General features: G+C 47.6%; 1 protein-coding gene across 2 annotated transcripts in view; it reads left to right on the forward strand.

Annotated features, from left to right (window-relative positions):
* Positions 1–16,907, forward strand: part of KATNIP (katanin interacting protein) — a 379,833-nt gene that overhangs the window by 20,360 nt on the left and 342,566 nt on the right. For both annotated transcript variants that reach the window (XM_075317875.1, XM_075317876.1), the window contains exons 6-7: positions 7,718–7,864; positions 9,219–9,293. In XM_075317875.1, coding sequence (XP_075173990.1) covers positions 7,718–7,864; positions 9,219–9,293 — 222 coding nt within the window. The remainder of the gene's footprint in view (positions 1–7,717; positions 7,865–9,218; positions 9,294–16,907) is intronic.

Consider the following 16,907-nt stretch of genomic DNA (forward strand, 5'->3'; position numbering starts at 1 on the left):
TGGCTTCGGCCCCTCTCTCTGTCTCAGGGACGCTCCTTCCTGGCCCCATCCTGGGTGATCCTCACCACGGATGCCAGTCTATCCGGCTGGGGAGCAGTATTTCTCCACCACCGGGCACAGGGCACTTGGACTCCGTCCGAATCAGCCCTCTCGATCAATGTGCTGGAAATCAGAGCTGTACTCTTAGCTCTCGTAGCCTTTCACCACCTGTTGGCGGGCAAGCACATTCGAGTCCAGTCAGACAACGCTATGGGGAGATAAGGTATGCACACCAGTGACTATGCGAGGGGAATACATGGAATAGCAGAAACTGCTGTGTGAATACTGACATGAAAAATTCAATAGCTTTATGTAAGAATGAAATGTGAAAAATGGAATCTGCATTACTGCCATGAATATATGAATAAAGAGAAATTTAGCTACTGAATTGATCAATGCAATAGAGCCCCAACACTACGCCAAAGTATTTCTCTACGTTGGGGTCCCTAGCTTGTGTGTGTCCTCTCATGCAGTTAAAAAACTTACCGTGTAAGGGAAGCTGAGACCCAGGCTATATACGATGTGGATTGGCAATAGGTGTGTATGGGGAGGGTTCCCAAACGAAAAACAACTAACAAATAAGAAATAACGTTTGGAACTCCATTCTATGTCTGAACTGGGTGCAAAAACCTAAAAAACATCACTATGGGGAGATAAGGTATGCACACCAGTGACTATGCGAGGGGAATACATGGAATAGCAGAAACTGCTGTGTGAATACTGACATGAAAAATTCAATAGCTTTATGTAAGAATGAAATGTGAAAAATGGAATCTGCATTACTGCCATGAATATATGAATAAAGAGAAATTTAGCTACTGAACTTTGGCGTAGTGTTGGGGCTCTATTGCATTGATCAATTCAGTAGCTAAATTTCTCTTTATTCATATATTCATGGCAGTAATGCAGATTCCATTTTTCACATTTCATTCTTACATAAAGCTATTGAATTTTTCATGTCAGTATTCACACAGCAGTTTCTGCTATTCCATGTATTCCCCTCACATAGTCACTGGTGTGCATACCTTATCTCCCCATAGTGATGTTTTTTAGGTTTTTGCACCCAGTTCAGACATAGAATGGAGTTCCAAACGTTATTTCTTATTTGTTAGTTGTTTTTCGTTTGGGAACCCTCCCCACACACCTATTGCCAATTCACATCGTATATATAGCCTGGGTCTCAGCTTCCCTTACACGGTAAGTTTTTTAACTGCATGAGAGGACACACACAAGCTAGGGACCCCAACGTAGAGAAATACTTTGGCGTAGTGTTGGGGCTCTATTGCATTGATCAATTCAGTAGCTAAATTTCTCTTTATTCATATATTCATGGCAGTAATGCAGATTCCATTTTTCACATTTCATTCTTACATAAAGCTATTGAATTTTTCATGTCAGTATTCACACAGCAGTTTCTGCTATTCCATGTATTCCCCTCGCATAGTCACTGGTGTGCATACCTTATCTCCCCATAGTGATGTTTTTTAGGTTTTTGCACCCAGTTCAGACATAGAATGGAGTTCCAAACGTTATTTCTTATCAGTCAGACAACGCGACAGCAGTTGCCTACATCAATCACCAGGGCGGGACTCGCAGCCGCCTGGCAATGTTGGAGGTTCAACGCATCCTTCAGTGGACGGAGGACTCCAAGTCCACCATATCCGCAGTCCACATCCCAGGCGTAGAAAACTGGGAGGCAGATTATCTCAGCCGTCAAACCGTGGACAACGGCGAGTGGGCTCTGCATCCGGCAGTGGTCCGGTCGATCTGCCGCAAGTGGGGAACTCCGGAAGTGGATCTAATGGCATCCCGGCACAACAACAAGGTCCCGGTTTACGTGTCTCGCTCCCACGGTCCTCAGGCCTTTTGCAGCGGACGCGCTGGTTCAGGATTGGTCCCAGTTCCGTCTGTCTTACGTGTTTCCCCCTCTAGTTCTCTTGCCCAGAGTCCTGCGCAAGATCAGAATGGAGGGCCGTCGGGTCATACTCATTGCTCCAGACTGGCCCAGGCGAGCTTGGTACCCAGACCTGCTCCGTCTGTCCGTAGAGGTGCCGTGGCATCTCCCGGACCGTCCAGACCTTCTCTCACAAGGTCCGTTTTTCCACCAGAATTCTGCAGCTCTCAGATTGACGGCGTGGCTCTTGAGTCCTGGATCCTGACGGCTTCCGGCATTCCTCCCGAAGTCATCTCCACTATGACTCAGGCTCGGAAGTCTTCCTCGGCCAAAATTTACCACAGGACTTGGAGAATTTTCCTGTCCTGGTGTCGTTCTTCCGGCCACGCCCCTTGGCCTTTTGCCCTGCCGACCCTTCTGTCCTTCCTGCAGTCTGGTCTGCAGCTAGGACTATCCCTCAATTCCCTCAAGGGACAGGTCTCGGCTCTGTCAGTGTTGTTCCAGCGGCGTATCGCCCGGCTGGCTCAGGTGCGCACCTTCATGCAGGGCGCATCTCACATCATTCCGCCTTACCGGCGACCTCTGGATCCCTGGGACCTTAATCTGGTCCTCACGGCCTTGCAGAAACCCCCTTTTGAGCCACTTAGGGAGGTTTCTTTGTCTCGTCTTTCACAGAAAGTGGTCTTTCTAGTGGCCATAACTTCCCTCAGGAGAGTCTCTGATTTGGCTGTGCTTTCCTCGGAGTCACCTTTTTTGGTTTTTCACCAAGACAAGGTGGTTCTTCGTCCATCTCCGGACTTTCTTCCTAAGGTGGTATCTCCTTTCCACCTTAACCAGGATATTTCCCTGCCTTCCTTTTGTCCGGCTCCTGTTCATCGCTTTGAAAAAGCGTTGCATACTCTGGATCTGGTGCGGGCGCTCCGGATCTATGTGTCTCGCACCGCTGCTCTTAGGCGGTGCACCTCTCTCTTTGTGCTGACCACTGGTCAGCGTAAGGGCCTCTCGGCTTCTAAGCCGACCCTAGCTCGCTGGATTAGGTCGGCCATTTCCGATGCCTACCAGTGTTCTCAAGTGCCTCCCCCGCCGGGGATCAAGGCACACTCGACCAGAGCTGTCGGTGCCTCTTGGGCTTTCAGGCACCAGGCTATGGCTCAGCAGGTCTGTCAGGCTGCCACTTGGTCCAGTCTGCATACCTTTTCGAAGCACTACCAAGTGCATGCTCATGCTTCGGCAGATGCGAGCTTGGGCAGGCGCATCCTTCAGGCGGCTGTCGCCCATTTGTGAAGTTAGGTTTCGCCTACTTCTCAGTTTTCTGTTTATTCCCACCCATGGACTGCTTTGGAACGTCCCATGGTCTGGGTCTCCCATAAGGAACGATGAAGAAAAAGAGAATTTTGTTTACTTACCGTAAATTCTTTTTCTTATAGTTCCGACATGGGAGACCCAGCACCCTCCCTGTTGCCTATTGGCAGTTTTCTTGTTCCGTGTGTTTTCACCGGCTGTTGTTGTAGACAGAGGTTCCGGTTGTTCCGGGTTTTGCTCCATCTCTACTTGTGGGTGGATGTCCTCCTTCAGCTTTTGCACTAAACTGGCTATATTTGGTTATCCAGGGGGTGTATATGCTAGGAGGGAGGAGCTACACTTTTTAGTGTAGTACTTTGTGTGTCCTCCGGAGGCAGAAGCTATACACCCATGGTCTGGGTCTCCCATGTCGGACCTATAAGAAAAAGAATTTACGGTAAGTAAACAAAATTCTCTTTTTTTTTTAAATACTTTAAAATGGTAAATCTAAAAATTGTGACTTGGATTTGTATTACGCCTCAACCAAGCCAATACTTTGTAGGACCAACTTTCACTTCAAGTTTGGGTACCCCTGGGCAAAGTTACTGTTATGAACAGTAAAGCAACTGTCATGCTAGGTACAGGGAAGTATCAAGCGAAAGAGAAGGGAAACGCTGTTTCTAAGGAAAGGGGAGATGGTGACCCCTGCCCAAACCTACTGCTGGTCCCTGGGGTCCTTCACCACCCTAGATAGGTTCCGCACCTATATGCCGAGCCAGATGCCTGACCCTAGGTATCCCTAGTACAGGGCCCTAAATAGGAAACTGGTGTGATGAGCTCTTCAACAACCCCACTAAACATTATAGAAGACAGAAGGATGGTACACAGGGCAAATAGTGTATGAACTACTTATCCACAGATGACACCGGTAGAAGTTCAGCAAAGCGTCCACAACGATACTACAGATGAGTGCAAGCTTGCAACCAGAGCTTGAATGAACTCAATAATATCACCAGCACAAGTCAAGGGAAGATGGGAGTATTTAGAGGGGTGGTCCACTACAAAGCAAAGTGTCCACATCAATGTAAAGCTGTAACAGATGGCTTTTTCGAAGTACCTTCTGTTGTCCATTCTGCCTGTGAGTGGGCGCTATCCCTGTCCGCTCATCCTCATCACATGACCCAGGCTGCAGTAACCTCTGATGTCCGGTGATGTCACGTCAACTTCCGGAATTGTAAGTTGACCTGCCATCACCGAGGCGGGACTCAGTCTCCATGAGTGCATGGGCTGTGGGCGGAGTTTCACCGCACATCACAGCCCAGCATCTCGCGTGTTCTCTTCTTGACTGCAGGGTGCTGCAAGCACGAGTGATGCTGGGCTGTGACGTGCGGTGAAACTTCGCCCTGATGTCAGGTCAACTACCAGTTCCAGAAGTTGACGCAACATCACTGGACATCAGAGGTTACTGCAGCCCGGGTTCACATGATAGGGATGAGCAGACAGTGATGGCGCCACTGATAGGCTGAATTGACAACAGAAGATATTTAGAAAAAACCTTTTGTCACAGCTTTACATTAATGTGGCCACTATGCTTTGTAGTGGACCACCCCTTTAAGCACATGGCAAATACTGATAATCAGCAGCTGGGTGGAAGGAGGCCTCCGCTGGGTCCAAAAGGGGAAAAGACGAAAACCCAGCAGGAAAGTTACCTAGTACAATGAATACTAACAGCAGGAACAACAGAAAATCAGGGAGCATTTTGTGAAGCCAAACAATGTGACCTTCTATGGCCAGATACCACAGTACTGTTTGTCACCCGTGACAGCAAGTTGAAGATGAAATGATCTTTAAAAGGCATAAAGTTATAGATGACACATTTCCTTTTGTATTTTAGGCGAAAAAAATATTTAACCTCTTACATTTTAAAAATGACAATAAAGAAAAATGGGAATATGCAAAAGTTTGGGAACCCTGCATGGTTAGTACCTAATAGCACCCCCTTTGGCAAGTATCTAAGCTTGTAAGTGCTTTTTGTAGCCAGCCAAGAGTCTTTGAATTCCTGTTTGAGGGATTGTCATCCATTCTTCTTTGGAAAAGTCTTCCAGATCTGTGAGATTCCTGGGTGGTCTTGCATGCTCTGCTCTTCTCATGTATAGCCATAGATTTTTTTATGACATTCAGGTCAGTGGACTGTGGGGGTCATTGTAAAACCTTCAGCTTGCACCTTTTGAGGTTGTCTATTGTGATTTTGATGTGTGTTTAGGATTATTATCCAGAAGCCATCCTCTTTTCAGCTTTTTTACCAATGGTGGTTGTCTTCATCCCTCTACTTGTGAAATGTGCCTGTGCCATTGGCTGCAACACAACCCCAAAGCATGATTGATCCCCCACTTTCTTAAAGGGAACCTGTCGGGTGCAATATGCACCCAAAACCACGAGCAGTTCTGGATGCATATTGCTAATCCTTGCCTAACTGTCCCTGTATACACTAGCATAGATAAAGAGATCTTTAGAAAAAGTATTTCTAAACATCCTTTTATGATGTGCTAATGAGGCCAGCGACTAGTCACAAGGGCGTTATTTCCCTTGGCTACTTGGCCATCTTAGCATGTAGGCAAGTCTCTGTGGGCGTGCTAACATGCCAAGGAATGCGCAGCGTTAGAAGCTTGGTCGTGATCACCTCTCTGCAGCCGACGCTGGTTGTCGGCTCAGTGCGCTTGATCAGAAGTCCCCGGACTTGAGGTCATGCACACTATTAAGCATGACCGGACGTCCGGGGACGTTCTGATCCATGTGCACTGAGCTGAAAACCAGCAATGGCAGCAGAGATTAAATCAACCACGCCTTTTGCGCTGCGCGTTCATTAGCATGTTAGCACACCTACAGAGGCATACATGCTAAGATGCTAAGGAGGCCAAGTTGCCAAGGGAAATAACACCCTTGCGATTAGTCTCTTTAATGGCCTCATTAGGATATCATAAAGGATCTTTAGAAATACTTTTTCTAAAGATCCCGTTATCTATGCTACTATAGCCTGGGACTGCTAGGCAGAAATTCGCATTATGCACCCAGAACTGCTCATGGTTCTGGGTGCATATTACACCTGACAGGTTCCCTTTAATGGTTGGTGATTATGTTCTTTTCCTGAAATCCTGTGTCCTTTTTTTCTCCACACATACCTTTGATCATTCTGTCCAAAGAAGTTTATTTTAACCTCATTGGTCCATAGGACTTGTTGCCAAAGTGCTTCAGGCTTGTTTAGATGTTCTTTTGCATACTTCTGAAGCTGAATTTCATGGTGAGGAACCAGGAGAGGTTTTCTTCTGATGACTCTTCCATTAAATCCATCTTTGTGTAGAAGTCTATGAACAATGCACAACAATTCCAGAGTCTGCTAAATCTTCCTGAAGGTCTTTCTGCAGTCAAGAGGGAAGTTCTGCTTTGCTTCTCTACCAATCCTACCAGCAGCTCTCTCAGAAATTTTGCTTGGTCTTTTAGACCTTATCTTGACCTCTACTGTTCCTGTTAACTGAAATTTCTTAGCACTTTTCTCAGTTTGAAATGTAACTATCTTCCTTATAGCCTTCTCCTGCTTTGTGGGCCTCCACCATTTTCAGAGTGCTAGGCAGCTGCTTAGAAGAACCCATGGCTGCTGTTTTTTAGCACAAGGTTGAAGGAGGCTGGCTTTTATAAAGCTGTGAAATTTGCATTACCTGGTCTTTCCTAACAATGATAGTGAACAAATCATAACTTTGACCAAGGTTTCAGATCTTAATTAGCTTGTCAGGGTATTTTGAACACCGATCTCTAAGGGTGCCCAAAATATTGCCTTGGCCTTTTTTTCTTTTATAATTTTTAAAATGTAATAGATTAAAATACTTTTTTGTTTGCGTAAAATACAAAATAAATGTCATCTTTAACTTTATGCTTTTTAGAGATCATTTCATCTTCAACTTGCATAATTGTTCCCAATATGAGTCATTTTGACCAGGGGTGCTCAAACTTCTGCATGCCACCAGCTTTGTACATCTAGAGAATTACATTTTTGTCCATTTTTCTTTACAAAATAGTTCTGCCTCAGTGAGATTGGATGGAGGCATCTGTGACCAGCAATTTTCAAGTCTTGTCACAGATTTTCATTGGGATTTAAGTCTCGCCTGTGACTGGGCTGTTCACATACAGGCTTTGATCAGTACCATCCATTATAGCTCTGGCAGTATGTTTAGGGTCGTTGTCATGCTGGAAGGTGAGCCTATACCCTGGGTTTAATTCTTTTGCAGCCACTTACAGGTTTTCTTCCAGGGTTGCCCTGTTTTTAGTTCCATCCATCTTTCCATCATCTCTGACCAGCTTCCCTCTCTCTGCTGAAGAAAAGCATCCCCACAGCATGATGCTGCCACCACCATGTGTTATGGTGGGGATGGTGTTTTTGTGGTTTTGCACAGTTCGTTTTTCACTACTCATAACCACATGGCTGATTCATAATATTTGTTACATGTTTAGAGTTCTATTAACATAAAATCTGAAACTGGATCGCGACTGCACATCGGCCCAAAAGTGAAGTACTCTGAGGATTTTGACACCGATGATGATGAAGTTGACAATGATGAAGAGAATGTCACGGCTGCGCATCATTATGGGAATGAAGAGGTAATTATCCCAGATTATGTTATTGATTTTCTTTACTATTCCAGCATGATTATTATCTTCTATAATTATGTGTCATACAGAATGGATTCTACCGTATAAGACTTCTAATACCAGACTAACCCCAGCCTGTAATTGCAAAGCTAGAGACATAAGGTCGATGGCCACCCGACCGGCATCAGAAAATACTGATTTTATTTTTATGTTCCCCAAGTATAAATGCAACAAGACTGGAAGAGCTTCATATTTTTCTCTTGGTGGGTACAAAGCAATAATGGGCAATTTAAACAAACAAAATTGAAAAATTGACCATCTATTAGTAAGTTGGAAATTGGACCAATAGACAAGGTCTTCAAAGCAAAGCATGTCTGATCCATCCTGCTCGACTCTCAGGCAGCATGAATTGGACTGGCTGCGTTGTGTCGGCTGACTAATTAGAGCTTGGTCCCTGGTGGCTTCTTTCTGCCTCACTCCACAGGCTAATATCAGCCTATGTGGGTATATAGGAAGAGACCTGTCCATTAAAGACAATGGGGCAAATAGAAGCCGCCAGAGTCCCTTTAATTACCCCTTTTTTTTTTTTTATTACCACAGAAAATGAGAAACTAACTCACTGCTGGTCAATGTTCTCCTCCACGCCTGTTTTGCATTGACTGGCTGCAGCCTTTCTTCATCAGCTTTAATCAGTGGCCATAGTGGAGATCTCAGTAATTATGGCACCTGGCCTTTGCCGATGGTCGGGGTAGTGGTGTGTCATTGCTATACAGTGTGCCATGTCACAGCTGGAGCCAATATAACACAGTCTGGGGGTCATGGACTGCATCACAGAAGCAGCAATTGGTGTAAAGATTGGTATGTTGGGTCTTTTCCTAGGCAGTCCCCACCAGGTCGCAAACTAGATGGGTTCTGTTGAATTTGTATGTTCATTGGAACAGGTACAAGCATGGCAAATAGTTAAAAAAAAAAAACACAAGCAAAAAAACAAAAATAATCTCATCTCTGTAGCTGTCCGGTCCTCTTGTTTCCACCATTGTGTGCCTCTTCTCCAGCCTCTTCACTATAGGCCAGGTTTTTCAGCCGCGTCCGGGCCTTGGACGTCCCTTTGCGTTGTAAGTTCCCATCACACGTCAGGTCCATAGTGAAGAGGCCATAGGTGTAGTGTGCAACTACGGAGAGAAGAGCAGAGGGTGACCGGAGCCATGGGACTTTTTTTTTAATTTATTTATTCATTTATTAACATTTTACATCCCAAACTGTGTCATACATAAGTCGGATGTTTGTAACTTAGGCACTACCTATGTGGTACATTTCCATGAATTATATGATGTTTTTTTCACTAATTAAAACAATTCCTTAGACTTTTCCAGGTTCTGGTGAAAATAGTAAAGAAGCTAAAAAGAAGAGGCTGTTACTGGCTGCTTGTGATGTGAAGGTGTGTTGTATTATTGGTTTTTCTTAAAATTGTTGTCCTCTAAACATTGTTATATAAAAATTCATAATGACAGAAACCAGGTACTCCCCTAGGAGACCCCTGCCACTCCACCACAGCGCTGCCTCTGTCCCCTGCCTGAAGACAGTGCGGACCTCCTTGGGGGTCACAGGCCGCGATCATGCGACTGTCTGCAGACTTGTCATTCTGTCTGAGCTGGAAGAGAGGTGGCTTCTTTATTGGTTTTAGGGGTTTGGTAGGTGAATATCTGTTGGTTTGGGTTTTTTGTTAGAAAACCATTTTTTCCTTTAATGGTGGACTGCCCCTTCTTTTGAGATTCTTTCTAATAGTATTTTGCGTACAAAACAAAGCAATAATAATAATTTTTATTTCTATAGCGCCAACATATTCTGCAGCGCTTTACAAATCAGAGGGGATATGTACAGACAACATGAGACAATACAAAATAACACAATTCAGATACCAAGAGGAGTGAGGGTCCTGCTCCTAAGCTTACAGTCTACAGTGCCTTGCGAAAGTATTCAACCCTTTTGAATTTTTCAACCTTTCCTAAATCTCAGGCTTCAAACATAAAGATAAAAATTTTAATGTTCTGATGAAGAATCAACAACAAGTGGGACACAATTGTGAAGTTGAATGAAATTTGCTTGTTTTAAACTTTTTTTAAAATAAATAACTGAAAATTGGGGCGTGCAGTATTATTTGGCCCCTTTAAGTTAATACTTTGTGGCGCCACATTTTGCTGCGATTACAGCACAAGTCGCTTGGGGTATGTCTCTATCAGTTTTGCACATTGAGAGACTGAAATTCTTGCTCATTCTTCCTTTGCAAACAGCTGGAGCTGAGTGAGGTTGGATGGAGAGAGTTTGTGAACAGCAGTTTTCAGCTCTTTCCACAGATTCTCGATTGGATTCAGGTCTGGACTTTGACTTGGCCATTCTAACACCTGGATACGTTTATTTGTGAACCATTCCATTGTAGATTTTGCTTTATATTTGGGATCATTGTCTTGTTGGAAGACAAATCTCCGTCCCAGTCTCAGGTCTTTTGCAGACTCCAACAAGTTTTCTTCAAGAATGGTTCTGTATTTGGCTCCATCCATCTTCCCATCAATTTTAACCATCTTCCCTGTTCCTGCTATAGCAAAGCAGGCCCAAACCATGATGCTGCCACCACCATGTTTGACAGTGGGGATGGTGTGTTCAGGGTAATGAGCTGTGTTGCTTTTACACCAAACATATATCGTTTGGTATTGTGCCCAAATAGTTTGATTTTGGTTTCATCTGACCAGAGCACCTTCTTCCACATTTGGTGTGTCTCCCAGGTGGCTTGTGGCAAACTTTAAATGACACTTTTTATGGATATCTTTGAGAAATGGCTTTCTCCTTGCCACTCTTCCATAAAGGCCAGAATTGTGCAGTGTACGACTGATTGTTGTCCTATGGACAGACTCTTCCACCTCAGCTGTAGATCTCTGCAGTTCATCCAGAGTGATCATGGGCCTCTTGGCTGCATCTCTGATCAGTCTTCTCCTTGTTTGAGATGAAAGTTTGGATGGACGGCCAGGTCTTGGTAGATTTGCAGTGGTATGATACTCCTTCCATTTCAATATGATCACTTGCACACTGCTTCTTGGGATGTTTAAAGTTTTGGACATCTTTTTGTAACCAAATCCGGCTTTAAATGTCTCCACAACAGTATCACGGACCTGCCTGTTGTGTTCCTTGGTCTTCATGACACTCTCTGTGCTTTAAACAGAACACTGAGACTATCACAGAGCAGGTGCATTTATATGGAGACTTGATTACACACAGGGGATTATATTTATCATCATCAGTCATTTAGGACAACATTGGATCATTCAGAGATCCTCAATGAACTTCTGGAGTGAGTTTGCTGCACTGAAAGTAAAGGGGATGAATAATATTGCACGCCCCAATTTTCAGTTGTTTATTTTTTAAAGAAGTTTAAAATTAAAATAAGCAACAAATTTTGTTCAACTTCACAATTGTGTCCCACTTGTTAATTCTTCGCCATAACATTAAAATTTTAATCTTTATGTTTGAAGCCTGAAATGTTGGAAAAGGTTAAAAAATTCAAGGGGGCCGAATACTTTCGCAAGGCGCTGTATGAGGGAGTAGGGGAGGCACAAAAGGTGAATGGGGGGGAGAAAAGCTTGTCATATATGGTCCAGCCATCGATTTAATAGGGGATTAAAAAACCGCTGCATGGACCGGTCGCCAGCCAGAATTTATACTGGTACAGAGTGTAAAGAAGTACATGGAGGATGTGCAACCAGAAGATATAGGGGTCAAGAATCGGAAGTAAATTTTTTAAAGGGCAGAAAGGGACTAGATTAGATCAGGGCAGTGAGGTGATAGGCTAGTCTAAAGAAATGCGTTTTTAAGGTCCGCTTAAAGGAGTGGATGTTGGGAATTAATCTGCTTGTTCTTGGTAGTGTGTGCCAGAGCTTTGGAGCAGCTCATGAGAAATCTTGAAGACTGGAGTGGGAGGTTCGAACTATTGAGGATGTCAGTCTTAGGTGATTAGCAGAGCGGAGGGCATGGGTGGGGTGATAGACAGAGAGGAGGGAGGTGATGTAGGGGAGGCAGAACTGTGGGACGCTTTGTGGGTCAGAGTGATAAGTTTATATTGGATTCTGTAGCTGATAGGCAACCAGTGCAATGACTGGCACAGGGTGGAGGCATCAGTGAAGCGGTTGCAGAGGAAAATGATCCTGGCTGCAGCATTCAGAATGGATTGGAGAGGGGGGAGTTTAGTAACAGGGAGACCAATTAGTAAAGAGTTACAATAATCCAGGCGAGAATAAATGAGAGAGACAGTAAGTTTTTTTCACAGTCAACAGTAAGAAAAGCTCAAAATCTAGAGATGTTTTTGAGGTGGCGGTGACGCGAGCGAGCGAGTGTACAAACGTGGGGAACAAAGGAGAGATTGGAGAATAAACAATAAGAAAACGGCGCTTACCAGCCCTTGCTGTTTTTGGAAATTGCATGAACCTGGGAAATCTCAAACTGGTGGTGCTGATTCTCCGCTGGTGAGCACAGCAGTACATACAAGAAAAAAGAAAAAAATCCAGCACCGCTGTCCACTAAAATCAAATTCTTTATTTAAAGTCTATTAGAAAAGGTAGGATAAAAGAATCCATAGCAACATTGTGGGTCAGACGCGTTTCGCTGGCATGGTGGCTCAGTGTTTCAGTAGTTATGGATCCTTTGTAACAATAATAATATATTTATTCATTCATATAGCGCTGTTCATTCCACAGCGCTTTACACATATTGGCATCAGTGTCCCCATTGGGGCTCACAATCTAAATTCCCTATCAGTATGTCTTTGGAGTGTGGGAGGAAACTGGAGAACCCGGAGGAAACCCACGCAAACACAAACTCCTTGCAGATGTTGTCCTTGGTGGGAATTGAACCCATGACCCCAGCGCTGCAAGACTACAGTGCTAACCACTGAGCCACCGTGCCGCCCAACAACAGACCTTTCACTATACATTACATGATCCTGGTAGTGTACATTGTATGTGCTGCAGCGAGGGGTCCCCCAGAGACAGTAGGAGGCATATCCTGCAGACTGGGGCCCCTAAATCCAGCTGTTACCTTGGGACAATACTTGTTAACGCTCCAGAATATTGCTAACCCCTGTGTTTTTCCAGAACGGAGAGACTTTTGGATCTGGCTATTAAATGGAACTACTCTTTCTCTATCGTTTCATTGGGGGACACAGGACCATGGGTTATGCTGCTGTCACTAGGAGGCTGACACTAAGTAAACATAAAAAAGTTAGCTCCTCCCTAGCAGCATACACCCCGAGCCGGAGGCGGGCTCAGATCAGTTTTTAGCTTAGTGTCGTAGGAGGCTGATGTGGGCCGTCTCGGCCCCCCTCAGCCATGTATTTTTTTGCGCTTTTTTCTTTTATTTCGGCGCCGCTCATCGCTCTCATACCTGTCGTTTTCTTCTCTGCAGGTATTCGCTTCACTCATTCTCCGCAGCCCCGTGGGTACCGCTCCCCAGGGTCGCAGGGGCTTGAGACTTCGGGGCCCTCTCCCCCGCCCGTCCCCGTGGTACCACTCCCGGGGGTGCGCGTGTGGGCAGGTTGTTTTGTGGGCACCCCTGATTCGCCCTGAGGTATCACCCCAAAGGACGTACAGGGGAGTACAGCAGGGATGGATCCTCCGCAGCGTGTGTGATAGGGGGCTGTCTACCTCCATCATGATGTCCACTACCCTGCCTTCAGCACGCTCTCCCCCGGAGCCTTCCTGGACGAGCAGCGCTGTTCACAGGCAGGGCAGGGAGCCCTGCCTGCACCGCATCCATCGCTGAGCCGGCGCCGCCGATTGCAGGTAGGACCGACTTCCCTGCTCTTTCCCCCGGCCCTCTCCATAAATTTAGTCCCCGGTCTCGGCCTAGTCGCTCCTGCGTCCTAGCCACGCCCCCCTGCAGCGCTATTGGCCGCCGGTCGTCTCCCTCTGTACCTCCCACTGCTCTGCCTCCTGGCAGATGGTGGGGGCTGTGAATCCTGGTTTTTTCGCGCCGGAATCCTGCTCCTCCCCCAGCCTCCTCCAGCGTCCCCTCTCCATTTTAGCCTGCCTCTGGTCCCCTGAGGCTGCAGCTTGCCGGCGTTCTGAGTTTTCTGGCCAGCTCATTCCTGGACTCCACTTCTGGACTGGTGGGCAGCACGCAGGACCTGGGTAAGCTCTGCTCCTAAGGAGTAGCCCTCACTAGGTAGCATTCTCTGAGTTTAGGGACGAGTTAACCCTCTCCTGTCTCCTTCCTAGCAGCCACCAGGGAGAGTACCTGTTTGCACCATGCCTAAGGCTAAGCCCACCCAATCCAAGCAGGCCCCCTTTGCACTATTTTTTGCACTAACGGTACGTCTCTCAAAGACCCTACGGACCGTACTATTGACAGGTTGGCCCGTTCCGCCTTCGAGGCAGCGGGCTCATCCCTCTCTCCGGCCTTCGCCTCGGTTTGGGTTGCAAAGGCCCTGATGTCCTGGGCGGACACGCTACGCTGCGGTCTCCGCGCCATTCCTGCCAATCCGGACCTGGTTCCCATCGCCTCGCAGATTTCCCTCGCGGGTGAGTACTTGCTCAATGCAGCCCTGGCGTCTGCAAGTTGCGCGACCCAGGCCGCCAGCAACAATGTGGCCATCCGTCGAGCCCTTTGGCTCCGGTCCTGGAACGCGGATGCGGCATCTAAGAAGTCACTAACTTCCCTGCCCTTCCTATGGGAGCGTCTCTTCGGAGATAGGCTGGACCAGCTGATCTCCGATGCAACGGGAGGAAAGAGTACATCTCTCCCCCAATTGCGTCCCAAGCGCTTCCAGAATCGGCGCTCCACCGCTCGTTTCCGGCCCTTTCGCAGCTTCAGCTCCAATCCCCAGCCGCGGAAAAGCCGCTCTCCTCCGAGAGACAGGAAGACCCCGTCATTCAAGACCAATCCCGCCTGGCGTTCACGCCCCCGCCAGTCCACGAGATCCTCTTCCGGTTACCGCCGTCGTTCATCCAAGTGACTCGCGGTCGGCGCGCAACACCGCCAGATTTGTGGGAGGGCGTCTGTCTCGTTTTCAGCATGTGTGGATCCCCCTGACCGCCGATGCCTGGGTCAGAGAGATCATCACATCAGGCTACAAAATAGAATTCGAGGCAAAGCCACCGAGACGTTTTTTCCTATCTCGCCCTCCCGAGTCTACCGCGCGGGCTCGCGCGTTCTTTCACTCCATAGACTCCCTCCTCCGAACCGGAGTCGTGGTACCAGTCCCTCCCGCAGAGCGTTTCAAGGGGTTCTATTCCAACCTTTTCGTGGTCCCCAAAAAGGACGGCTCTGTCCGTCCCGTCCTCGACCTAAAGCTTCTGAACAGGTCGGTGAGACCTCGGCCGTTTCGAATGGAGTCACTCCGGTCCGTCATCGCGTCCATGGAGGTAGGCGAATTCCTGGCATCGCTGGATATTCAAGACGCCTATCTTCACGTCCCGATAGCCACCTCTCACCAACAGTTCCTCCGCTTTGCGATAGCGGAAGATCACTTCCAGTTCACGGCTCTTCCCTTCGGCCTCGCATCCGCACCCAGGGTCTTTACGAAGATCATGGCTGCTGCCATGTCCGTCCTGCATGCCAGGGGTGTCATGGTCATCCCGTACTTGGACGATATGTTGATAAAGGGCTCTTCCTTCGAGGACTGTCGTCTTGGGGTTCAGGTCACGATCGACACCCTTTCACGGTTAGGGTGGCTGATAAATCGGAAGAAGTCCTCTCTGATCCCGGCCCGTCGGATCACCTTTTTAGGCATGGTATTCGATACCATCCAAGGGCGAGTTTTCCTCACACAGGAGAAGATCTCCTCCCTACAACGAGGACTCCGCGCTCTCCGGCGTCAGCGCCAAGTGTCCATCAGGTTCGGCATGCGAGTCCTCGGTCGTATGGTGGCGGCGATGGAAGCGGTACCCTTTGCACAGTTCCATCTCCGACCCCTCCAGCTGGCCTTGCTGAAGAAGTGGGACAGATCTCCCTTTTCTCTGGACCGCAGGTTTCATCTTTCGCCGGAGACCCGCCACTCCCTCCGTTGGTGGCTCAATCAGCGCAACCTCGAATCAGGGAGGTCTTTCCTCCCGCTCCACTGGAAGATAGTGACCACCGACGCCAGTCTCCAGGGCTGGGGAGCAGTGTTTCGACATCACACAGCACAGGGCCGATGGTCACCGAGAGAGAGTTGCCTCCAGATCAACATTTTGGAGATAAGAGCCATCCGGCTAGCCTTGCAGCAGTTTCGGCACCTCGTACAGGGTTGCCCGGTCAGGATCCAGTCGGACAATGCGACGGCGGTGGCGTACATCAACCACCAAGGCGGCACAAGAAGTGTCGGGGCGATGCGAGAAGTCAAGAAGATCTTGCACTGGGCCGAGTGTCATCACTCCCTGATCTCAGCGGTACACATCCCAGGCGTGGACAATTGGGCGGCGGACTTCCTCAGCAGGGAAGGCCTCGCCTCCGGAGAATGGTCCCTCAACCGGGAAGTCTTCAACCAGATCTGCGACAGATGGGGAGTTCCGGACGTGGACCTAATGGCCTCCCGGTTCAACCGTCAGGTTCCGCACTTTGTAGCACGGTGCCGCGACTGCTTGGCTTTAGGAGTCGACGCCCTCACCCTGTTATGGAGCCAGTTCAGTCTCCCGTACATCTTCCCTCCGCTCCCTCTAATTCCGAGGGTCCTCAAGAAGATCAAAGCGGAAGGGATACCGGTCATCCTAGTGGCTCCGGACTGGCCCAGGCGAGCATGGTTCGCGGAACTAACTCAGCTCCTCGAAGACGCTCCGTGGCGCCTTCCAGACCGTCCAGATCTCCTGCAGCAGGGGCCTCTCTTCCATCAGAACTCACAGGTCCTAAATTTGATGGCCTGGCCATTGAATCCTGGGTTCTAGCTAAGGCTGGTTTTTCCTCAAGAGTGATTCAGACAATGATTAGGGCCAGGAAGCCATCTTCATCAAAGATTTACCACCGCACGTGGAAGGTTTTCTTCAGGTGGTGTGAAGAGCAGAATATTTCTTCTCCTCTCGCCTTCTCCCTTCCT

The sequence above is a fragment of the Anomaloglossus baeobatrachus genome, chromosome 7 (assembly GCF_048569485.1).
Source record: "Anomaloglossus baeobatrachus isolate aAnoBae1 chromosome 7, aAnoBae1.hap1, whole genome shotgun sequence".
Taxonomy (NCBI): Eukaryota; Metazoa; Chordata; class Amphibia; order Anura; family Aromobatidae; genus Anomaloglossus; species Anomaloglossus baeobatrachus.